The following is a 25,896-nucleotide window of genomic DNA, read 5'->3' as shown; positions in this document are numbered from 1 at the left end:
TTACAAACTCTTATGTAATACAATCCTATGTAACTATCCACGTTATACACCTTCATCTCGTAGTAATTTATATTCGAAGAGTGTTTATACTATGCAGCAATTAGCAATATATAAAAGATTTGCCAAACGAAAAAAAAGCTCATAGAAAATTCGGATACCTTGCTTGTTATATTCCACTTCATTATTTAATTTATCTATCTTTAGTGCTTCGAAATTATCCACTTTATATTTATATTTTTTTGGTTTAGTTTTGTGGATCGTCTAAGTTGAGGTTGAAAGAGACAACACTATGATTCGATTAGTGTCTTGACTTTGAGTCATATACTCATATTGGACTTATACTGGGAAAAAGTAGGATCCACTTATCGCCGTTTTTTTCTTCACGTCATTTCTAACGTATGTCCCACGTCGTAGTTTGACTCTTTCAAGTGATACTTGGTTTCTGAAAATTATTATAATTTTGCCCATGTTTTAGAAATTATTAAGCGCTAGTCGGAGGCAGTAAGAGGAAGATGAAGAACTAGTTTTACGATTATTTTATTAAATTAACAATAAAATAAAAATATACAGTATTAAATATATGTATAATTCTATTTATATTAAAAGAAAAAATATCAAATAAAATATAAAATTATAGTATTGTCTTTAAAATTACGTTCAAGACATAAAAAAACGTAATTTTAAAAGAAAATTTTATGATTTTTTGTTAAAAGTTTTTACATTAGTTATTGTAAAACATCGTAAACTCTTAATTTAAATATCTAAATAACATATATATATATATATATAATTCATATTTGGCTACAAAAATAATTAGTATATATAAAATTAAGCGGGAAGTAATCAGATTAGACAGATATAGTCAAATTAGGCAAACATAATTGAATAATCGATGTTAGGCGGGGATTAGTCATTAATCAAGGTGGAGAATATAGATCTAACAATTTTACGGGGCGTAATCGGTGCTAAGTGAAGATTTTTAAAACGAGGGTTTTAGCCCTAATTAAAAAAGACTTTTAAACAAACGGCTCAACAGAAAAATATGATCAGGAAAACCGTGCATGGTTTATTATGGGATTTAATTCTAACAGTTCATAAATCTATAATTTTTAATCGTACTAGGTTTTGAACCCAGCGTGGATATATATGACTGATGATAAAATAAGGGTTTTGGCCCTACTTAAAAAAGGCTTTTAAACAAACGGCTCAATAGAAAAATATGATAGAGAAATCTGTGCATGGTTTATTAAGGGATTTAATTCTAACAGTTGATAAGTCTATAATTTTTAATCATATTAAGTTTTGAACCCAGCGTGGTATATACGACTGATCATATTTATGCAATATTATTTTATAGAAATTTTAAATTACTATTAAAAAAAAATTATTTCAAATACACAATTTCAAAAATTATAAAAATGTATTATGTATAAGAATCATATCTAATCAGAAAAATCATGAAACAAATTTTGTTTTCTCATATTTAATTGAACGGTACTCTTAATATTTGTTCTCGTCATTTTCATTGTCAATTTTGTATGGTACCATAGTTGTCATTATTACTTTTACGGTCTACTTGTTTTTTTATAATCTTCTTTTTTTTCTCTTCCTGGTCAGCTTACTATGAGATATATTTTTGTTAATATTCTTTCTCATACGGAAACACTAGATTACTTTTATTATTTATATTAAAATATGTAGGGTTAATCAAATATATTTTTGTTAATATTCTTTTTTATTTGAAAATAAGAAGTTTAACAATAAGAATAAAAAATGTAAGTTTTATATATTTCATATATTTTTCTCAAAATTTTTACATTTCTCTTTTTCTATATATTTTTTCCTTTTTATTAATATCTTTTTATAGAAAATATTTCAATTTAAAATTGTTAATTAATGAGATGTAAAAAAAGTTAATTAGTAACATGTCGAATCCCAATTGATAGGAGCTTGATAGCTCATACTTTTATTTAGTATAGATTTTACTTTTAGATTCTCTACATCAAACAGTAGAACAATATATTATGGTTTCATAAACTTCTCAACATATAACGAATATATTTGAGTTTATGTATATACACAACGAATAAGATGGGATAATGTATAGGGACACTTGCAAAATTAGACTACAAACTTGAGTCAATTGCAATGTTAGACTCCTCTTTTTCTCTCTCCAACATTTGCCACTTTTTTCTATTAAATCCTTGTCCATTCATTGTATTCACAAAAATGCCATTATTTCTGATTTCTTTGAATTTCTTGCAAAAATGTTTATTACATCCATATCCTCATCTTCTTCTTTTATTTACGGTTGTGCCACCTCCATCAATTTTCCAACAACCATGAACAACTAAATTTGAAGCTCTTAAAGCTTCAACAACCTGAATTTGTAAGCTTAAATAACACCCAATGCTATAAGAACTTCATTTTCTTCCATTTGCTCTCCATTTTAATCCAAGAAAATTTGCAAGTGCATTCATCTTGTTATATGTCATGATTCTTGGATAGTGATTAAATTGGTGCTGGGTTTCTTCCGTGGTGACTAAAGACGACGTCCTTCGTGCTTGACATTGCGAAACAACCTCCGAAAAGGTTATTTTCTGGTAGATTTCGTGATTTTCCTTGATTTTTTTGCGAAATTAGACTTCACTTGTTAGTCTAACCATCATAATATCATGTAAAGTCTACTATTTGGTCAATTTTGCAATTAACAATTTATCGAGTTTCGAGCCCGTAGACTGAAATTTCAGTCTCCTTAATTTCATTTGAAAACAAAAAAAATATGGTTCAGACTGCATTATAATCTTTCTGTCTGATACTTCGTTTCCAGTCTACTAAGGTGTACTTTTGCAATTGACCAAATTCTTGACTTTTTAGTTATGACTGTCGGACAAAGTTTTCTTCCGATAATAAAAGAGTAGACTTCTATAGTGGCTATTTTTGGATTTGACCAAAATATAAAAACATTGACCGTAATATTATTGATATAAAATTAATTAGTTGACAGTAAAACAAGTCTACTAGTTAAAATATTAAAATGTTGGTCAACCCCAAAAATGACCACGGGAGACTGCAAACGAAGTCAACATTCCTGGAGACTTCGTACGTAGTTTACTTGGCGAAAGTCAAACTTGGTCAATTGCAAAACTAACCACAACGAAGTTTACTTTATCTAGTTGACAAATAGATGAAGTCTACTTGTTAGCTAGAAGTCTACAACAAAGTCAATGGTTTGGTCAATTGCAAAAATAACCAGAGTAGACTGTAATCGAACTTAACTTGTTGAAACTTACTAAGAAGTCTACTATGTTATATATTTTTAATTGCAAAATTGACCAAAAAATTAACAAAGGAAGACAACAAAAGAAGTCAACTATCTTAGTAGACTTCATACGGTGTCTGCTTTATTAAATTGTAATTGCAAAAATAGACCACACAAAATAGACTTCAAGGGAAGTATCTTTATAAAGGCTAGTTTATGTCTACAATGTTGACATCAACATGAAGTCGTCATAATTTGAAAACTAATTTATTGCAAATTGGTGAATAATTTTTAAGATTTTCTTGTTGTATTCTTTGATATATATTATGTACTTGCTTCTATATGTTTTTGACATGATTATATATTATACATGTGGAGAAATCAAGTTTTTGGTTTTCTTAAGCAGTTAGGTCAATAACTTAGACTTATTTTGGAATTCAACGTGTTGGAGTTCTGTGTGAAGTCTGTATAATTGAAAAAGTCTTTAATCGTCTTTTTTTTTTCTTTTCTTTCTGCGTTCTTATCTATTTTTCAACTCTACAAGAACCGATTATTGGATGGTTTGTTTGGTTTTGTTTGTATTTGGAAAAATGAAAAAGAAAGAAACTTTTACCAGGATTAGAATATTGTTCTAACAGGATTAACTCATTTACCTTGAGTATGTAAGCTGAAGAAACAAAATAGACCACTAACAACTAGACATGTGTGGAAGATGGTGATACTCCTCTCGCTTATTCGGTGGAAGAAGAGAACACGTCGAGGCAATAAAGAGAAGTGGGAGTGATTCGCTGTCGATTACTTGGGATCCTAGAAATGACCCATCACCTCTCGCTACCTCAAACTCAAAACCCCGGTACCACAGCCCAATGTGTAAACGTTCCTTTCTTCTCCACTTTTAGTATTTTGTTTCATATGGTATGCTTTACTTTCTATATGGTTTTTTTTTTTTGTATTTGATTTCATAAAAGATTAACAATGTTTTTGTATTAACTCAACATACTCTAACTAACTAATCATTAAATCAAGATATTTTCTAAACAATAACTTGTTTATATTGTTAAACAAAAAAAAACAAATGACATGATTTTTTAGAAAAGTAACACTTCTACTAGCTCCTTCCCATGGCAGTAGGACTCTCAACAGTCCCCGTAACACTCAAACCACTTACCCGTTATTCTTTCTCTTCAAACCAACCTATCTCCACCGCCGTTTTCCCACCATCTCCACGACTCAACAGCTTTAAACGGAGAAAGATTCTCACCATTTGTTTCGTCGTTGAAAAACGGAAACAGAGCTTTCCCATGGACGAGGACAAACCAGAACATAATATTAATAAATTACAATGTTTTCGGTAGACTACTATACTACTCAAAAGTTACTGAGATCATGTCGCCACATTTACTTGGATATGCTTTTGATAGCATATGAGGATCAGTTGCAGGTGTGATTGTAGCTACCTTCCAAGATTCATCTCCCTCGAAGCTTAGACTAGAAGCAGAACAAAATATATATATATATATATATATATATATATATATATATATATGGATGAGTAACAAGAGTAGAGACAAACTTAAAAACATGATGAAAACCAAGTTGGGAAACCGTCTTAAATCCCTAACCACAAATAATTCATAAATCTGTCCTATACTTAACTTGAAATGCAGAGTGCTTGCTAAAATTAAGCTAGTCGGCCATAAACAACAATCTTACCGTACCAATGTCAGCCTTCCATTAAGCTCAACAACAATCTCACCAGACATGTGGTCATCAACATACTCAAGCTTGCCGATGTAACCTAAAAAATCAAAACACAAAGTATCATCATTAAACTTGAAACAATATATATGAAAGCAAGTAACCGAGTCATAGCTACTAGCTATGCAAAAATCACCATAGCTACTATATCAAAGTATGAAACTTTCATTGTTATAGTGAACAGGTTTCATTAGTTGTAGATGGAGATTAGAGACAAAAAAAGGTTTCACCTTTAGGAGGACAAGTAACATCACCAAGTTGTTTTAGGATGATCCACAAGGCCTAAAACAAACATATGTAACGAGACGTCAAAAAATCAAACGAGTAAGTAAGGAAAGAAGAAACAAATTCAAGTATCGGGAATTATACTTACACAGGGCATAATAAGTGTGTTGTCCACGGTTCTGCGATAACTTTGCCACACAAGCTACATCATCATTCAATAACATCCACATCTGAATAAAGGATTTAACTTCAAACAAGTTAAGAAAAAAAAAAGAAAAAAACAGGAATTTGAGATCAGTTACTTACATGGAGATTAAGAAAAAAGAATATTAATTTTCGATTCCATCGTTCACCTCTCATATTGTAAAGAAAGCAAAAAAAATATATATATATAAGTCACTCATTCCGATCTAAATCGTAACAATGGAAAAAAAAACAAACTTTCGGATTTGTTAACTCACTCTGTTGTCAGTGGAGCGTAACTTGAAGATCTGGGAAGACCGTGTTGAACGAGTCGGGGCTCTGTCAAACAGACCATCAAGCATCCATCAGGTTGCCTATATAAGAAATAAACAAATCAATTAAAAAAAATACAAACTTGAAGATCTGGGAAGACCGTGTTAAATGATTCGTTGTTCCAGGTATGTGTGGCGCCTGGAAGAAGGCGTGGATGCCTGTAAGAAGGCATCGGTCACAGTCTCAATCTCAGATCCAGAATCTGAATCGGAGAGAAGCGGAAGGTTGATATCTAAAAGGTCGATATCTACAACATGTTTGACAGAGAGAAGAGTTGTAGATGACGAAGATGAAGAAGAAAGGTGATTATGATGAGAGACAGAGAATTTTTCGGTTTTAGAATCGCTTATCACCAGAGATAGAGAGGCGGAAGGTGGAAGAGGAAGAAATGAAAGTGACTAGGATTAGGGTTAGTGAAAATTAGGTATATATAACTTGGTTATGCTCCGCCGAACCGAACCGAATCGTTAACCGAATTACCAAATTAATTTCGCCGATCGGTTTGTTGATCCTCTCACAGTTGCTGCCGAAAACCGAACATCTTGGTTTAATCGGTTCGGTTCTCTTGGTTCTGACCGAACGCCCAGGAATTAATAGTTGATGGCATAACAAAGTCAACCTCCAATAGTCTATAGAGAAATCTACTTAATCAAACCCTAAATCAAATAATTTTAACATCAGCCTTTCCTCCATTAATTTGACTCGTTTATATGTAAATTTATCTTATTTCAATGCAGAAAGTCTATGTGGTTATTATTTAGTCCATAGGTTTATTAAATTATTTTTTATAATTTTTTTTAATTAAAATTTAAACTATAATTAAGGAGTAGACATATTGTTATGTCTTCTAGTTGACGTTAATTTGCAGACTTCTTCCGGGTTACATCTGTCATTTTGTTTTCTGTTTTTTTGTTTGGTCATAAGGGAGTCAACTGTAATTTCAGTACTCTTAGTGATTATGTTTATCAAATATTTAATATATGGTCTAATATTGTATTCAAAGCCAAATAAAGGTATACAAAATGCAATTGTCCCTAATGTAGATGGGATAAATCTGACAGAAAAAAAAATATTATATTAAATCAACTGGAATTTATTAAAAATAACTTTTTAATTAGTAAAACCAATAATTTGAAAAGTAATATCCAAATATTATAAAAAAAACAGAAAAAGAATTAAAAAAAAAAACACAACTCCGCCAATCCGAAGAAAAAGTGATGATAATTTTCATAACACCATAAACCTACGAAGTTTCATAGAATATTCTAGGGCTCCCTTTCCTACGATACATCGATCACTGTTCAAGCCGACGAGTTCGACGACACCGGAGAATGCACCACAACTAGTTGGAGGAGGTAACCGAATCTTTGCACGACCCATTACAACAATTCCTTGTGATGTTCCAGATTCCCTCAATGAATATCCTCTAGCCAATTCAATGTAAAGATACCGTGTATGAGAATCCAAAGGAATCACAAATTCATCATTAAACATTACATATTGACCTTTGAAACCCGTTTCCACACTTGTTCTGTATTCTTGAGTGTCGTCTGTCCATGCCATAACTATATATTTGTTAGCACCATTGTAAAGTTTCAAAAAATCTCTGTCATCATTTGTGAATACTCGAGAGATCCGCACGATTAGCTCTGTACTTACGTCATGTTCAATTTTTCGTTTTCCTTCACGAATCAATCTCCGTTTTCTTCTCGCTTCTCTCGACAAGTTTATCATCGAGAAAATAAATGAAAATGTAATTTAAGATTTGGTGTCTTAAGGTTTGAGAATTCTCTCTCTATATATAGAGTGGAGTATTGAAATGATATAGTTGTTAACGTTTTGAAAAATATGTTTTGCACATGAATATATTATTTAGGGCTTCGAGTTTATCCACTTTATTTTTTCTTATTTTTGTTTATCGCTTAATCGTTTTATGTACTTTGTAATTATCCAACGTTGTTGTTTATTTCTTTCAAATGAGATCTGTTTTGTGGTTTGGCCCAAAAGGCTTTTAGTAACGGTCCAAATAGAGAGAAAGGATTAATCTTTGTTTGATCAAAAAAGGTTTGGTCTTGTACCAAATGTTGAAGAATATACATATTAAGCCAAATTCACTTAATTTTTAAGAGGGTTTCTTCTTCAGACCAATGTGTCTAATACGCTTCAGTTCTTGAGATCCACCCTTTAATCCTCTGCAAATCAGTAAATCATAAGGCCAATGAGTTTATGTGAGGCTTTTCTTCCGGAGTTTATAAGAAACAAAACAGTACTATATTTAATGTTTGTTACCTTCGGAACAAATAGACAAAACTGTAGTAGAGAAGAAGCAATATCAAAGTGATGATGGAGAAAATAAAGTATTTCATATTCCTCTTCTGCATTACATAACTATGATTAAATGTACAAGAAGATATTAAACGAGTTTTGGTATGATGTCTCTATAAAGAATAGATCATAAAAGTGTTTAATTATTACCTTTGGTTTTTTAGACAAAGGCCTTGAACCTCCTGAACATGTATGTGCATCACAGAACTGGCGCAAGAAGAAGTCTACAGTTTTAAAGTTAGAAATCTCATAAGTGGTGGTGAATCTTTATGGATCAATACAAGTAGAAAATGTTGACATGATATACAAATTTTTTTGTATCCGGGAAGGTTATAAACTTATACTACCGTGAAGACGGTTGGCAGATGGACCCTTATTTACCGGAAAACAACTATTAGCCAAACTCTGCAATGCCATCAAACAGATCAGAAATAAGCACAGAAAACATGAAACAAAACATAGAGAACATGGTCAGAAATGAGAATCTTTCAATGAAATGTTCTTTGTAATTATCAGAAGTTATACAGTTTCTATGAGCTTTAGAGTCCATGAACCGAAAAATCTATATTTGATTGCTTTAGTATATATACGTTATGCTGACTGAACAACCTTTTCAAAATTAGACTGATATCTATAAAAAAAAATCATTACCTCACATAAATGCTGGTTTCTTGCAGCAGCTGCAGGATTACACTTAGACTTAAGCCGAGGCGTGCCTACAACAAGATCACAATGCAATGCTCCACAAAGATCCGCCAGACATTTACCATGACTCTAGTTTTAAAACCGCACAAAAAATGAAATACATAAGAATCAATAGAGTATGAAGAATTTCCACAGAAATACAGATGATTAGCAATTTATGCATACCACATTAAGCAAATTGTAATGGCGTGAATCGAAATGCTTGTCGAGGTACTTCTCTTCATAAAAAGACTTTTTGCAGAATCCACAACGCCACTCGTTTATATCTGAATGCACTTTGTGCTCTTCTTGTTCTCTATAAATGTCATTGTCTCGATGAACTCTACAACCACTCGGCAACTGATACCGCTCCTTTTCCACATACGGCATGAGATACTACTTTACAACAACAACAAAGATTCAATGTAAAGTTCAACAGATTTGCCAAAAAAAAAAAAACAATGCTTTCACAAATTCAATACCTCTTGAATGATGTTCCAAGCAACTCTGCTACGTTCCCTTGAACAATGAACCTCATGAGAACCGTCTTCTATACTGAAATTATATGATCTATCCAAGCATCAGAACTGATTTATAACGAACCCCTAAACGAGTTTAATCAATCACATTTGAGAAGAAATATTAAATTCACAATACCTTCCATCCTCACCAAGCTTTACAAATTTGAACCAAAGTAATGATTTTTCGAGAATTCTAAGTAAAATCCCAAATATATATCTAATCAGAATTCAGAACTGAGTCAGATCGAGTACAAACCCTAACGTGTGATTCGGAACATTCCTAACAAGAAAGAGCTGAAAAAAGCCCTAAACTTTTTACCTCGAGGTTCTGTTGAACTACAGAAATGGGGAGTGAGAATCCCCAAAACTGAGAAGAGATAAAGAAGAAGAGGAGAATGAAACGAGATGGGCATCTCCAATTCGATCTTTCCATCTTCGTTCGTACACACACGAAACGATCAAAGAAGTAGAATTCAAAATTGTTTTGTGTGTATCGATGAAAAATGAAGGTTTAATAAGGGGTTGGGTTATTGTTGAACAGTATTTATTTATCACTGAATTGAATTGTAGTGGATTTTGATTAGGTCTGGGCAAAATATCTGGATCCCAAGATCCGATCCGAATCCGATCCAAAAACCTCGATCCAAATCCGTATCCAAAATTGTAAAATATTCGAACGGTTTCTAAATCTCTAAATCCGAACCCGATTCGAACCGAAATCCGAACGGGTATCCAAATATACCATATTATTAATATATAGTAGTAATATATTAGTACTATTTATATTTTTAATAATATAAATGTTCAAAATATTCAGATTTTTAGATATTTTAGATTATTTGAATTATTTAAACTGTTTATTAGTAAATTTGGGTAAAAAATACTCTAAATTTTCAGATATATTGCGTATTATTGAATAATTTAGACTAAATTGGATACTAAAATTTTGTGTTTTGTGAACTTTGGATAATCCGAATCCGAACTCAAAATACCCGAAACGAACCTGATCCGAACCCGAAATCTAGAAATACCCGAACGGGTCTTATACCTCTAAATCCGAAAACCCGAAAATCCAAAATACCCGATCCGAACCCGAGCGGATACCCGAATGCCGAAGCCTAATTTTGATGATGGATTTGTAAAAAAATCTAGATTTTAAACAAAACAAAACAAAAAGTGTCTTTCATTGCACTAATTTTTTTAAAATGCTTTCAATTTTTTTTTCTTTTCAATAGTAATCATTGACTAACCCTTTCAAAAACTTTTAATATTTTTGTTATTAATTTGGGATTTTTGTTATATTATTCCAGTGTTCAAGAAAGCGTTAGGCGGTATCTGGGCGGTGACCCAGCGCCTAGCGCCTAGAACGCTTAGTCGGGGTCTAGACGGTTTTTAGGCGGTTTAGGTGTTTATAACATAAAACATTATATATATAAAATTATATGTTATAAAAATAAAAAAATTATAAATTATAAACAAAAGTAAGAAAAATACATTTATTTAAGTTATATTAACAACATATAAATGTTTATAATTACGTATATATATAAAACATAATAATTTAAATATATATAATTTAAAAATCAAAAATAAATATTAAAATAAAATTTCTGTAATTTTAAGCGATTTAAGCGGTCCTCTAGGTGTCTGCTGACCGCCTAGACAGCGCTTAGGCGGTCGCCTAGGCCGCTTTCTTGAACATTGTATTATTTTAGACATCATTGAAGAGCTAATTAATTTTGGTTATTTAGGCCCAAAAGCCACTTATCATTAAAGAAGCCTATATAGGATCAAGTCAAACTACATGATGTTTAACTAATCCCACATCGGGAAAAGTCGAAGATCTAAGCTAGTATATAATAAGGATGACTTTTAGCATTGGTTAACCAATTGGCTTTGAGGAGGAATAAGCTCATGCATCTTCCCATGGTTTCGTAATTCTCAACCCAATAGGGTTCATTCTATCAAGTAATGGATACATATATGAACCAAGAATGATGAATCTCTAAGGAGAAAACGTCTTCGAAGGGAAGAAACATGAGCCAAAGCCAATTGGTCTTTCTTTTTTTATGCTATATGTATGAATGATAACCGCCGCCCATAAATTCTCTCAATTATGAGGGAAAGTGTTAGATGTTGTGCGACCTCGGTGAAAGGCTTTCCATAAATTCTCTATATATAAACGTTTTCATGGTATAGAACAAATTATTTTATTACCTATGGTCTCTTCGTTTTAACAATGTAAGTAGAAACATTGCAGAAGCCCTATAATGTATATATAACTTAATACCAAGTTTCCAATCCGGAAATTTTATCCATATGTTTTAATTACTGTTGGATGGAAAGGAAGAAAAGTAGTTGCTTTCTGTGTGATGGTTGAGAAAGTGTAATAATGTGTTCTAACAACTTCACTTGTTTGAGTAATTCAAAGCTGTTTTATTTGGAGTTACAAAAGCACACTAACGTTAATCACATTCGCTTACTACTCGGTTACTCCTAGTCCTAACCAATCATTTTTATCTCTTTTTATCTTTTTTAATTACTCTTTCTCCTAACTCATGTACAAGTACAACACTTTTTTTTTCCAACAACTTATGTATACAACTTTATTTAATTCTCACCCTAAACCAGATTTAAATTATTATAATGGTTGTCAAATGAAAAATATCAGATACAAAAAAAAATAAATCAAATGTAAGCATATAAGAATTAAAAAAGTTTTTTTTTTCTTGAACATCACATATTTTTTTAGTAAAAAGACTTAAAATAGTTTTAAAACGCGTAGTAATATCCAAAAATTACTCAGACTTCAGTTTAGATTACAGAGTTTTTTTTTTTTTTATCCCAAAACACATTAATTTTAATAATTTATCACCAGAACTTTTTCCGTTTTCTTTTTTTGTTTTGTTTCAATTCTCAGCCACTTCATATCAACAACTAAAACAGAAATATAATTCATTCTTGTTAGACTCCTTTGTTACATAATTAATCCTCAATTTTCTATCAAAAATTTTCCAAATAAATTTTAAAAAATTCTGAGTTCCAAATTAGTTTCAAACTTTTATAATTTTTGTGGGACCCAGATCTCAACAAAATTCTCCTAAAACATGTGTTGTGTTGTTTACAAAGGCTGACAAATAAAAACAAAATTTTGTTTTTAAATTTCGAAAAATTCTTGTATAGCCGTTTTAGGTGAGAAACCCCCCCCCCCCCCCCCCAAACAAAAACAAAAGCTTCGATTTTTATTTATTTCTTCCTTTGGTTGAGACTTGAGAGAGATTTTTTTTTGTTTTCCAAATAAGAAAGTTTCGATTTTGAGGTTTGTGGGGGTAATAATGGGTGAATCTGCTGTTCTATTTCAACATTCCTACTCGTTCGCTGCTCCTCCTTCTCGTCATGAATCTCATGAGGTTTGTAGTTTCCCATTTGTTTCTATCATCAATTTGATTCCTCCCAATTTCGATTGTCTCATGGTTTCTATGGCGATCCAGATTGTAAAGTTTTAAACTTTAAGGTTAGACTGATATGGATATGAATCTTGGGGTTGATTTTGTTGAAAAGGATCTGAATTGGGTTTGAGTTTTGAGCTGATGATGTTGATTGGAAACAGTTGGATTCACCACAAAGTTTCTAACTTTGGTTTGAGTTTTGATTGGGAACAGTTGGATTTTACCAGAAAGTTTATAACTTTGGTTTGAGATTGTTAAGATTCTGACATTTGTTTGGTTGGATTTTGCAGGATAATCCAATTCATGCGCTTAGTCAATCAGTTTCATTTGGAAGGTTTGTGACTGAGAATCTTGAATGGGGGAGATGGTCAAGTTTTTCGCATAAGAAGTATGTTGATGAAGCCGAGAAGTTCTCTCAGCCTGGATCTGTTGCTCAGAAGAAAGCTTTCTTTGAAGCTCATTACAAGAGAATAGCCGAAGCAAAGAAAGCAAAAGCTGCGGATGAATCATTTGAATCTGACCCTAAACAAGAACCAGAAAGTGTTGTGGTGTTGCTTAGCACTTTGGAGACTTTGACTAAGGATGAGGTTAAGGGAGGAGAGAGTGATGCAACTGAGTTAGTCATGATTAGTGAAGAAGAGTTGGTGTTGAGTGTTGAGAAAGATGACGAGCCCGAAAGAATAAGTGTTGCGGTTTTGGAGCAAGAAGACGCTAAACCCGTGGTTGCAGATGATTTGCAAGTTGTTCATGATGATAAAGAGAACCACTCAGAGGATGTAGAGTTGTTGAAGAAGAGCAGTTTCGTTGGAGAAAAAGAAGAAGAGAGAAGATCCGTAGCCAAGAACTCATCGGTGTTTAGATTTTCTATGGAGACATCAGCAACTTCAGAAGCTACGGATAAAGCAATGGAGCTTGTTTCCTCACAGGAAATAAGGTAACAAAAGGAGCTTTGATTGTTTTCTATAGCAATATGTGTTCCATCTGATTGTTTTATATTTGTGTAATTTTGCAGTGAAAAACCGATAACTCGTAGTTCGCCAAAGAAAAACCAAAAACCAATTAGTCCTAGATTTGGTTTCTTGAGGTATGACTGATTTGTTTCTTCTTCTTGAATCAATGTGCATTTGAATTGATGTTCTTGTCCTAATGTATACTGTTGTTGTGATGTAGCTGTTTGATGGGAACTAAAGCTGAAGATCAAAACCCGACTAAGAAGAAGGTAAAGACTTCTATTTCAACAAATCATGAGATGAAGACATTTCTCATTTCCATCAGCCATGTCAAGACTAACGTTAGCTGCGTTATTCTTTTTCAGAGAAAGACGGGTAAGAAACCAAGCAAACCGTTTCTATGGCTTTGCTTCAAACCTGAGATGGTTGGGGAAACAGAAGCAGCAAGAAAAAGGTAAAAAATAACACCAAAAACAAAGAAGAGTAACATCTGAGAACACTTTGCAAATAGAAAGATTGAACCTTCTCTGTTGGCTTTCAAAGCTTTTTAGAAAGATCTGTCCTCGGATTCGTGTATGGTTAAAAAAAAAAAAGGAATCTTTTGAGTGCACAGTAGCAAATAAAACCAAATAGCGGAAGAAGGTTTGTTTCTTTTTTTTCTAGTATTGTATCTTTTTGAACCTTTTGTTGTATGTATGTATCTTCATCTTCAATGAAAAAACTTTCTCCTTTCATAATCTTATATACGTGATTCGATTCATTTTATAATGTTGTTCATTGAGATGTGACTGCAGGAACCTTAATTCTGATATAGAATGGGGTGAATTCTTCAGCAAAGGTATGAACTTTACATAAATTATGGTCATAAAATTATGATAAATTTGCAAAAGAAGTTAATAGTTGTTGGAGCCTTTGGTCTGATTTGGAGTGGAAATGAGTTGTTGAGAAAAAGGTTTCAACTTTACATAAATTACAATTATAAATCAAAGTTTTTGATTTAAGAAATCAAATTACATTTACATAGATAGAATCATCAATCATTCATCCCCAAAGTTATTAAAAATGATAAAAGCAAAAGAAAAGACAATCATTGGGGGATAATCAATCAAAAGAGATCAATTAAGTCATCATTTCTTCAACCAAACACCATCCTTCTTCATCAAATTCTTCCACATGTTCCATCATCATCATCATCATCATCCCCACATCACAAAAACTCATCCTTCCTTCATCATCATCATCATCATGTGATCCATCTTCTTCTGTTTCACCATCTCTCTGTATTTTCACAATGTCTTCTACAACACCTCCTCCGTCTTCATCTTCTTCTTCTTCTTCATCATAATCATAATCATGATCATAACCGTAATCATCAGACATAAGATCAAGTATTCCGGTAGCCGAGAAACCCGAAAGCTTCAAGCCTGGTCTGGCCTCCCTGCCCGCAGCGACCTGCCAAGTCAGCATCTTGTAGGTAACGTCACTTGATCTAACCTTAGAAGAGCCTTTAGTCTTGGCTTTGGATTTGGTGATCGGATGCATATGGCACTCAAGACACCTTGCTTGACCACATTTTCCGGTGAATTTGGAGTGATTGGTCGGCTTTGATGACACTTTGGTAAATAATCCAGCGGTTGGGCGTGAAGTCAAAGGGTTGACCATCTTCGATTCGGGCCGTGGATTCAGCGACGGAGGTAGAACCCGGTAAGTCCTCACCATGCCGTGCTGCTTGCCTTCTCGCTTCATCTCTGCCGTTACTTGATGAGACCTTTAGAACAAAGTGAGAGAAGAAGGGCAGATGTAAAAATGTGAAATGATAAAAACAAAAAAAAAGGTTGCTTGAAGGATATAACAAGAAGAGGAATATGCTTGCGGAACAAGGAATAGTCAAAAGTCAAGACAAAATCCCTAAAGTGAATTAGCTTGTGGACCAAAACAAAATGAGTTGTGTAGAAAACTTCAACTGTTCAATTATTGGAAGTTTTCTATCTTCTTATTCTTGCAGATAAAGAAATTAGGAAAGAACCAAACCACACGCAAATTTTTTTTATATGTTTCATCTTTTATTTTAGTAAACCTTCTTTAAAATAATTTGATACTTCTTTGTCTAACCGACACTATTAAATAAAACTTAATTAGGCCACTCAAAACTGTTAACAAATTATAGTAGTGGTTAGTGGATTTTATGTTTATTAAAATAATTAAACACAATATCAGTTGTTTTTAATGTTTCGATATCAATTTTAAGGAAAAATTCTGTAATAATTTAAAATGTACTAGAATAGCTGTGAAATAGTGTGGATACTTTAAAAGAGGATGAAAATAAAATTTCTTGTTCTTCTTTTTTTCCTTGTATCAATGGTAAGTTCATACCGTATTTGTTTTTTAACATAAGGTTACAAAGATCGACATGAGCAGAAAAAAAAAACTACAAAACAAAAAGCCATCAAAGGATTAATGTCTATAACATTCCTTTTGTGGGATATATAGTTGATAACACAATGGCTATGTCAGTGTTCTCATACTTGGAGATCTTCAAAATGATGCCTTTTATAAAAATTATATGAAGGTTAATTTCTTTCGAATTTTACTAAACTATTTCGAGCCTTTAAATTTTTCCAGAATAAACCAGGAATAGGTTGTTCAATAAAACATCTATGTTTTGCATGAGGTAAATGTTCCAAATATACAAGGAGCCTTCTAACCTTTAGCCTGGCACTGACTATTCCTTAACAAATTAACAACTTCAATTTATGGTCAAAGAGGAGAACAACAAATCTATAAGATGCAAAGAACCTTATAAAAACAAAAAATAATATAAATCTTTTCCACATGAACATAAATGTTTTAATTGATAACAGAAAATAATAAAAAAATAAAAACCTAGAAAAATAAACAATAATTTTATATATGTTTTGGCGTCATGATCGCCAAAACTTAATATTAAAACATAAACATAAAAAAGAGAACAGAAACAAAAGATGTTGCTAAGTTTGTTTCAGAAACCTTAAGCAAGCATCACACAACAGTTACGGATAAAATGATTGAGCTGCACACCATCACAACAATGTTTATTTTCCTCCCAAACAATCTTTCCCATCTTTGGAGATGGACGACATGTGTAAACCGACATTGTATTGTTCCATGGTTGAGCAGATGAACCTCCAATCACCAAAAGCATGTCGCCAAGTGACTTAAATGCAACTCCCCAGCCTAAAGCGGCATTTGTTTTCACAGGCGCAACTCCAAGATTTTGCCAAGCATTTGCGTCTATATCATAAACCCATAGCTCGTTCAACCATGTTTCCAGCAAGTAGAGGCTGTCGTTGACCACTGCAATAAGGGGTGGAGATTGGGGAGTCATGAACGTCATGCCTTTGAGCATGTCTGGAATCAACTTCCATGAATCCGTCATCTCATCGTAACTTTCTCCACAAGTTAGATGTACATCATTTTCATCACGACCACCAAGAACGTAAAACTTACCACGCAAGAAACATCCAGAGCTGATTTTTCTTCGCTTATTCATTACATGCATAGCTTTCCACGTTTTTGTGTCAGAATTGTATCTTTCGGCAACGTTGACAACTTCAGAATTCCCCTTGTCGCTTGCCTTAATCCCTCCAGGAAAGAAAGCATCAGTCCCATGTCTCGCAGAAGCATACATCACACGTGGTGTGATCATATCAGTATCTTTGATCCACTTATTTATCTTTAACTCGTATCGCCACACCACAATACGCTCCACCTCCCTTCCGGTGACTATCAAATGCGTACCTGCACTGATGGTTTCCTTATCTCCATATAAGAAGCAATCGTCAGAAGGAACTTTTGGAAGTTGTCGGAAATTTTTGAAATCTTTATCAAACATTGTCCAACAAGTTTCACCGTTCGAAAGCATGAACACGCACGGTTGAACGAGTCCGCGTTCTTGCCTCACTCTAAAAATCTCACGACTTTGTAGCAATTGTGAAAACTGCTTGTTGAGAAAATTTAGTTTCCAATATTGGAAACATGAAACACGGGCAAAGATCTCGACCTCAAGCTCGAACAAAAGCTTAGAAAGACCGTAGCATGCATCTTGAGCATTGAGACTTGTTTGATTCTCCACTGTACTTAGACTTCCTCTTTTTTCTTCGTCTTCCTGATCATAGCAAGACTTTATATTCAGGTCAGGGATTTTGGACTCAATGCTAACGATCAGACTCCTCATCGGCTCAGGGATTTTAGCTTCGTCTTTTGACATCTTGTGCTGTAGACTCCAAAAAAAAACATATACATAAATAAATTGTCACTTAATAATATGAAAATGAATGCATTATTATATAAGATATTTTAATAGTATTCTAATAGGAAAACACCAATGGCGAAGATAGATATTGATGATTAAGTATTTAGAGTCTGTTTCACATAAGTAGTTACTACGTTAATTATACCTTGAAAGTTGAAAGAGAAGACTTTTATTGGGTCTATCACTTAAATCTTGGTTTGACTAAGTTATTTAGAAAGATGCGACAGAGAAGTAATACAATTACTAGAAAGTTACTAAGATATATATAGTATAATCCTGCTTGTAATCTACAATGTAGTCAATGATCTAATTAACCATCTTCTATAAAACACTATTAGTAGATACTTATATAACTTTGACTATTTTGTTAGGTTTTTATTTAACCTAATTTCTACCATAAAATATTAGTCAATTTACAGTTTGACTGATATTTTTAGGTAATTTGTATTGAAGAATTTCTTTTCATATTATTTTTTTGGTAATTTTTAGTGGATTATTATCTTTAGTAAAATGATCTAATTAACCATCTTCAATACAAACACAATTGGTAAATACTTTTATAACTTTAACTGCTTAGTCTGCTTTGTTACATTTTTATTAAACTCTCTACCATAGTCAATTTACAGTTTTGACTGGTATTTTTGTTAAGTTTTAATAAAGAATTATTGAGTTGATAGAAGCTTAAAAAAAGTTTGACTATGTTTATTTTCAATTTCACCTAAGTTGCTTACTTTTAAAATATTACCATGTCCTTATTTGATGTATTGTGTTTGTCTTTTGTGTCTTTTTTTTTTTTTTTTGAGTTGTGATTATGTGTTGAGACGATGTGCTAGATTTGGAGTCTTTAGGTTGGATTCGAGCTTAACCAATATAGGAGCAGAAAGTGAATTTTAGACATCTTTACAGTTGAACTAAATCATGAAGTCTGGACAAGTCTGAAGATTTTTGGACAAGTCTGGTGAAGTATGTGGACAAGTCTGCTAAAGTCTGGAGAATTGTGGAGAAGTCTGGTGAAGTATGTGGACAAGTCTGCTGAAGTATGTGGACAAGTCTGCTGAAGTCTGGTGAAGTTTGTTGACAAGTCTGCTGAAGTCTGGTGAAGTTTGTAGACAAGTCTGCTGAAGTATGGTAAAGTTTGTAGACAAGTCTGCTGAAGTCTGGTGAAGTTTGTAGACAAGTCTGCTAAAGTTTGTAGACAAGTCTGCTGAAGTCTGTAGACAAACCTGCTAAAGTCTGGAGAAGTCTGGTGAAGTCTGCTGTCTTTTTGCTTACGATCCAGACACTTATTTACTTTTTCTGAATTTTTCTATTTTTATTTTTATTTCATTTCTTTTATTTTAATAAGAGTATAAATACTCCAAAAACCTATTTAGCTGGACACATTCTCTTTTTTTTTCTTAGTTTTTGGAGTTTCTTGGGACCTTTTGTAAGCCACATTTTGGGGATTTAGACATTGATCATTCTTGACAACTCGGAGAAGATTTCTAAATCCTTTTTGCTTTTTATTTCATTAATCTATTATGTCTTCTCCATCTCTTCGTGTTGTTCAATTCAATATGTGTGAGTAGTATTGAATGAATTGATGTTTTGATCGTTGTCTAGAGTTCTTAATCTTTGGGTTCTTTGATTCTTATGATCTTAATGCTAAGATAGAACTGATCACCTTGTTCTAGATTCTAGTTTTATCTATGCATCAAAAGTGTTCGATAGATTATGAAATGAGCAATGTATTTCTAGCATTCGAAAGTTGATGTTAGGACGCATTGTGAACATTATGAACTTGATTGTAATGCAAATTTTGCAGACTAATAGTCAAATTTAGTTTCTAATACTTTGAAAGAGGGATATTCTATTTGTGTGTTCATGTTCTAGAACAGTTTTTAATTTGTGAATTCCAAATTTCATTTTCTCATTAGTCATTGATCTCTAAAATATCGTATGACCCAATGTTTTAATCTTATAAGTTTTAAAACCAACAAATATTCATTTGCTTTAGCTATTTACAAGTCTTGCGGTTAAGTGTATCGGTAATGAACTTTTCGTGGCTACCTCTCGGAACACGGGCGGCTTAAGTTGGATCTTGCATAGTTGCATAGATAACTCTTGTATACCATGCCTAAAAGTATTAGTAGATACTAGATACACTGTTATGGGTTATGAATTGTACATTTGTGCTTAAGCAACTCTGTGCCGGGTTGGCTCGTCCATTGAGAAAAACACCATTGTTGTATTATACATTCCTTGTTTATATGATATTGATACATGAAAATGATACTAAGACAAATTCATGGGATAAATAGACTACGAGTTTCAGGTGTTCTTCCTTGTGAATTAAACATATACAGAGGGAAGGCTGAAACTAATGACTTCGATTCTCTGATCTTTTAAACATGTTCATGAGAAGAGTCAAATGAGAGGTTCGTTTGATTCCTGACCACTTTCCAGAGATTTTGAGGCTTCCTTCTCTGGGTATAACACATAGTGTTGAAGCATGAAGATGATATCAAAAAATATTGTGATCTGCAGAAAAAAAAAATTGAGATTATTAGAAACAGAGTATACATTCAGAAATAGAATTGCAAAAAGACAACCAAAACATTGTTCTTACAAGTGATAGAAGAGTCTTTCCAAGGTTCCCATAAAAATTCACCCAAGAATCTGGAAGAAAACAAACAATGGAATTTTAGTTAACTATTATTACCAAAAGCAAACAAAAGCAATTGATGTGAAGGAGAAGAGATTTTTTACGTTGGTCAATAGATTGTACAACCATTTGCAGATAGTTAGCGACTCCTCCACCAAAATCAAGAAGGATATTCCCGATGCTCCACCCAACTGTGCTCTTCCTAGTGAAGTTCATCTTTGCCTGAGAAGAAACACATGAATCTCATCACAATCTGAGTACTACTACAGATTATAAAAAAAAAAAAAAAAAAAAAACAAATTGTGAAAAATATTAAGGTTATTTGTTTTTGACCTGTGGAATGTACTTGACGCATGTCATGGCGACCTGAATCGAGCTATATAACAATGAAACCATATCCAATATTATCATCAAAAGTGTCATATATGTATTTACCATTAAACGAAATTGGTTCATAAAGGCTCAGCGAAACAACTTACTTGAAGAGGGAGATAAGCCAGAGCCAAGACTGAGTAGGTAATGCTATGAAAAAACAGATGGCTGCGAATGCCCACACAGCAACCACAATACCTGTAGCAAGTTTGGAGATTTTTTGAGGTCCACGCTGAGAGAGAGAGAGAGAGTAAATCACAAGAAATCATCAGAAAAAAAAAAAAAAAACAAAACAGAACACATTTACAGGGTAAAAGAGACAAAACAAAAACTTGATAAACTCACTTCATAAATAAAGATCTGGAACAGAGTAGCTGCTGTCATAACAACTGCATGGAGTGAGAATGCAACATCATTTGCAGCCACAGGTATCATCTGAAAATACGCCAAAAACAAAAACAAAAACAAAAACCCGCTTCATCCCATCTTCCCCCAAAAACTAAACCAAAACAATTCCAAAACTACCAGAAACACATTCTTACAATAATCTAGGCATACGAGTCACAAAGAACCAAACTCCAAAAAAAAAAAAAAGGAGAAAGAGTTATACCTCTTTATCGCCATAGGTATCAAAGTACTGTTTCTGAATAACAGGACTAAAGTAGAGGGAGACGTTGTATATCATATACGATGAGTGTTTTGTCAAATTCAACATGGCGAAGTCGAAGTTCAATCCAACCACACTTTTTTTTTTTTTTTCCATTTCCCACAAAAATAACAAAAAATCATCAAATTCGATTTCGATTTTGATTTCGAAATAATAATAAATAGAGAGAGAGAGAGAGATGAATTTTTACCTCTTTCTGCGGAAATTTAAAACAATCTGTGGGTAAAAGCTAATAGACCACGAAGCAAAAGCGATCCATCCAACGATCTCGTACAAGATCTCCAGCGGAATCGAATTCCACGACGCCATTTTTTTTTTTCACCGAAAAAAAAGTCAAATCGATCTGTTTTTTTTTTTTTTATATATATAAAAAAAAAATGTTTCCCTGGAGTTGACGAGGATGAAGACGAACAAGAACAGCCTCTTACTTTTATTTAGTTAATTTTTATTCTTTTTTTGTCGGCGTGCTAAAAAAAAAAAAGAACAACAGGAGTAGTATATTATTGTTTGGTGGGCAGGGCCTTAAGTTATGGGCCACATGATTTTGATTTGGAATTTAATGATGACTTGTCTTAAATATTTATGGTAGTAGTGTGTTTGTTTGTTCCAAGGATCTTATCATGTGAATGGCGTAAAAAGGAGCAATTGATTTTAATCAGACAGAGATCCCTTATCTTATCTCTTTCTCTCCCTCTCTCTCTCTCTGAACCTGACCATTTTTATGGCTGCGTTACTAATTCAACTATTTATAGTACTAAAATGTTTGTCTGGTGTTGCTTCAATAATTTTACTTTAAACCTCCTTTATTCAATAAGACTTTTTGGGTTTTGAATGAAAACTAAAAAAACTTTACATAAATTGACAACACCGATATCGCAAAACTCCAGAATTTTTTTTTTTTTTTTTTGCTTTAACTAAACAAGTGATGTAAAAAAAACTCACAAAAGTTTCGAATCTTTTCTTCTCTTAAATTTGGTTATTGGAGTTGATGACGACGAAGACGTACCTTTTTAAATTACTAGAAATACAGACAGAAATTGAAACTGTTGCAAAAATGATGGATGGGTCACTCGATAATGACGTGTCATGATCTGGAGGTGGTAGTGTTTTATAAGATTCCACGATCTTAGCGTGAAGGGTAAAGCTAGCAGTTGATTTTAAATGAGCTGAGAGAGCCTTTTATCCGATTGACCCTGACGTTCTTTGTGGTTGCGTACGTTCGTTCTTTGTTTTCAAACCGGCGGCTGTGGTCATTCGATTATCCTAATTTTGCGATTTTTAGTATTTAACATTTGTTTCCTTTTTTTGTGTGTTTAATAATTTATTGCTAAAACTAATTAGAAAGTCCCGGGGGAGGAGGACAATTAGTCCACGATCATTGATGATATCTTTATATATGTATAAAAGTAATTAGTGTATGATTTTATAAAACTTATTTAAGTATACTATATATCTAAAAATTTTAGAAGCATTTTTTATCAAAGTTTTGAAAATAGACATTTTTGAAAATTAGTATGAAGGAAAAAAAAACATTAATAATATTATGAATGCAATTTTTTTAAGAGTCGGTCTATCAAAAATATATTATATGAGTGTGTATTTTTTACAAATACAATTATTTACAATATTTTAAATAGTAATATATATTACTACTTTAGGATTGATATTATTATGAATGCAATTTTTTACGATTTGGTCCACCAAAAAATCATCAATTTTAATTTCTATTTCACCACAAACCTAGAGAAAGATTAGATAGATACAGAAAGAAATGATTTATCTTTTTCTGCGGAAATTTTAAATCAGTTGTGGGTAAAAGCTAAAAGACCACCAATCAAACGCGATTCATCCAATGATTTCGTAAGAGATCTCCAGCAGAATCGAATTCCATGACGCCATTTTTTTTTTTTTGAATAACATGACTAAAGTAGAGGGAGACGTTGTATATCATATACGATGAGTGCTTTTTTCCCTGAAAGTAGCACTATACACACATCTGGAATTTGGAGATGGTCAAGTTTACATAAACTTCTCGTCAGTTTAAACCTGACCATCTTTATGACTATGTTCCAAATTCAACTATTTATATAGTGATACTAAAGTAAAGGGAGACAGTCAGATTTACATAAACCTGGCCGTTTTTATGGCTACGTTTCAAATTCAACTATTTATATAGTGGTACTAATTTTGTCTGGTGCCAATTTATTTATGTAAACCTCTTTATTTTTGCAAGCTCCAAAGATTTTCTAGACTTTTTTTTTTTTGGTAGGAAGATTTTCTAGATTTTGAATAAAAAGCTTTTACATAAATTGACAATACTGAGATATTGCAAAACTTAAGATTTTTTTTTGCTTTAGCCCAACAACAATCAAAAATCTAAAAACCCTTTCCTTTTTCTCTAGCCAAAAACTTGCCGTCTCTAAGGTTGACCGGCTCCAGTGGCTTTTTTAGTACCGGAGTCGGGTTTCTCTCTTTAGTTTGTCTTTGTTTCTTTTTTTTTTATCGGCTAATCCATCTCTTTTTTCTTCCAACGGCAGCAGATTTAGATTTTCAGATCTACAATTTTAAAGCTTAGACCTTAGAGCTTCCTAACCTTAGGTTCAGCTTCTTGGCTCTTGTTTTCTCTGTCAAGTTTAGCTTTAGATCTGGCATTTTCTTGGCTGAAGCAGTCTCCAACTGTTACTTCACTGCCTCTGATGAAGAATCTTCACCAACACAGATCGAGATCTCTTTCCTGTTTTTAAAGAGTCTTTCCTCCTAAATGGTCTCTAGGTTTTGGTAGTGTCTCACCGCCCTCAGTAGCTCCTCCTTGAAGCAACATAAAGGATCGCAGTGCATGCTCATTCGATTCTAACTTCTGGTAAAGGAGATTCTTGCAAGCTAACTCGTTGTGTGTTTTTTTCTATCTCAAATTTGTTTTAATTGTTATCATAAGATTTAGGTTTTAATTTTTTTTTTTTAGATTTTTTGGTTTTCTTTCGGAAAGTAATGAATGGATATTTTGTAATTTGTCTGTCCAGATTGTTTCCTTTTAGTTTACCTTGTTTGGTGTTAGTCTTCGAAAGTATTCATGTATTCGCCGGCTTAAACCTCTGGAAGAATTGTTTTACTAACCAGCTCTTTATATATTTTACCTTCAACAATATTATGAATGAAATCCATTAACAAAAAAAAAGAAAAAAAGCTAAAACATTCTCAAAATTATTGAAGACGTGCCTTTTTCAAATGCTATAAATACAGTATACAGACAGAAATTGAAACTGTTGCAAAAATGATGGGTCATAATGATGACCACGTGTCATGATAAGGAGGCGGTAGTGTTCAATTAGATCTTAGCGTGAAGGGTAAAAGCAGCTGATTTTTAAATGAGACGAGAGAGCCTTTTTATCCGACTGACCCTGACGTTCTTTGTGGTGGTTGCGTACGTACGTTCTTTGCTTTCAAACCGGCGTCGTACAGCCGCCGTTTTATTGGATTATCCTAATTTTGCGATTTTTAGTATTTAACATTTTTTTTGTGTGTATATACATAGTGATAAAAAAAACCACATACCACACAAATCAACTCGAGTTTGGTCGTCGTTGATGAGTGAATATGTTTTGTAATTGAATACTATTACTTAAAAATTAAAATTATTTTTTTCTTTTTAAAATGAATATAAGTATAAATTCTTTTTTAGTTATTTATATTTATTCAAATCAAAATCTTATTATATAAAGTTGGGTTTTGAAAGTTAGTCATTAACAAGATTTTGACATCTGTCAAGTTATCAATCTAAGATTTTGACATGTGTAAATATTTAATAGGAAGAATTTGATTACAACAAAAAAGAAAATATTTTGTTTTAAAAAATATTAATAAAATAAAAAGATAATTATAAAAAAATTCAGAATTTAGAAAAAAAACAATTTTTTTTAAAATAATTATAAGGAGATTATATATATATATATATAATATATATTTCATAAAATTCGAAATTATAATATTATTTAATTATTTTTTATTTTAAGTGATTACTTATTAAAAAAAATAGAAAAATGATTAAGGAAAAATATACTTTTAATTATTAATTCTAATTTTGTACTCACTTCTATATAATCAAAGATCGCCTCATATTTAAATAATTTTTCCAAAAACATTGCTTTCAACTTTGTTTAGTTGGGAATATATTTTAATGGGAAGATAATTTTTTTTTATTTTCTTAAACCAAAATTTCTACTACTTTCTCCTTT

At 32.4% G+C, this 25,896-nt stretch overlaps 4 protein-coding genes and 1 pseudogene across 5 annotated transcripts; 1 reads left to right on the top strand and 4 right to left on the bottom strand.

The window, feature by feature from the left end:
• Nucleotides 1–7,788: 7,788 nt before the first annotated feature.
• Nucleotides 7,789–9,817, bottom strand: LOC104720660 (uncharacterized). Its single transcript, XM_087468773.1, has 9 exons — nucleotides 9,611–9,817; nucleotides 9,428–9,510; nucleotides 9,253–9,325; nucleotides 8,957–9,166; nucleotides 8,738–8,860; nucleotides 8,434–8,491; nucleotides 8,237–8,310; nucleotides 8,051–8,136; nucleotides 7,789–7,953 (listed from the first exon to the last, which is right to left on the bottom strand). Exons 1-9 carry the CDS (start codon nucleotides 9,722–9,724, stop codon nucleotides 7,884–7,886), a joined length of 891 nt encoding a protein of 296 aa, XP_087324899.1. The 5' UTR covers nucleotides 9,725–9,817; the 3' UTR covers nucleotides 7,789–7,883.
• Nucleotides 9,818–12,248: 2,431 nt separating this feature from the next.
• On the top strand, nucleotides 12,249–14,424 carry LOC104719737 (uncharacterized). Its single transcript, XM_010437706.2, has 5 exons — nucleotides 12,249–12,701; nucleotides 13,031–13,674; nucleotides 13,753–13,824; nucleotides 13,911–13,959; nucleotides 14,056–14,424. Exons 1-5 carry the CDS (start codon nucleotides 12,627–12,629, stop codon nucleotides 14,146–14,148), a joined length of 933 nt encoding a protein of 310 aa, XP_010436008.1. The 5' UTR covers nucleotides 12,249–12,626; the 3' UTR covers nucleotides 14,149–14,424.
• A 207-nt stretch (nucleotides 14,425–14,631) lies between these two features.
• LOC104719736 (uncharacterized) lies at nucleotides 14,632–15,772 on the bottom strand. The gene has a single exon (XM_010437705.3). The coding sequence runs from the start codon at nucleotides 15,434–15,436 to the stop codon at nucleotides 14,810–14,812; it is 627 nt and encodes a 208-aa protein (XP_010436007.1). The 5' UTR covers nucleotides 15,437–15,772; the 3' UTR covers nucleotides 14,632–14,809.
• Nucleotides 15,773–16,487: 715 nt separating this feature from the next.
• On the bottom strand, nucleotides 16,488–18,219 carry LOC104720659 (F-box/kelch-repeat protein At3g27150 pseudogene; annotated as a pseudogene). The gene is made up of 2 exons (XR_015569167.1): nucleotides 18,127–18,219; nucleotides 16,488–17,942 (listed from the first exon to the last, which is right to left on the bottom strand). The product of XR_015569167.1 is annotated as an F-box/kelch-repeat protein At3g27150 pseudogene (transcript).
• Nucleotides 18,220–20,188: 1,969 nt separating this feature from the next.
• On the bottom strand, nucleotides 20,189–22,795 carry LOC104719735 (cystinosin homolog). Its single transcript, XM_010437704.3, is given in 9 exon segments — nucleotides 20,189–20,389; nucleotides 20,391–20,501; nucleotides 20,590–20,639; nucleotides 20,730–20,847; nucleotides 20,959–21,001; nucleotides 21,105–21,229; nucleotides 21,343–21,432; nucleotides 21,608–21,740; nucleotides 21,855–22,795. Coding segments are annotated over 9 exon segments (813 nt in total). The 5' UTR covers nucleotides 21,974–22,795; the 3' UTR covers nucleotides 20,189–20,365.
• Between the last annotated feature and the right edge of the window lie 3,101 nt (nucleotides 22,796–25,896).

Source organism: Camelina sativa, chromosome 10 (genome assembly GCF_030686135.1).
Source record: "Camelina sativa cultivar CO46 ecotype springtype chromosome 10, ASM3068613v1".
NCBI classification, from domain to species: domain Eukaryota; kingdom Viridiplantae; phylum Streptophyta; class Magnoliopsida; order Brassicales; family Brassicaceae; genus Camelina; species Camelina sativa.
The sequence above is the reverse complement of the archived record's forward strand: the minus strand, read 5'-3'. Positions and strand labels throughout refer to the sequence as shown.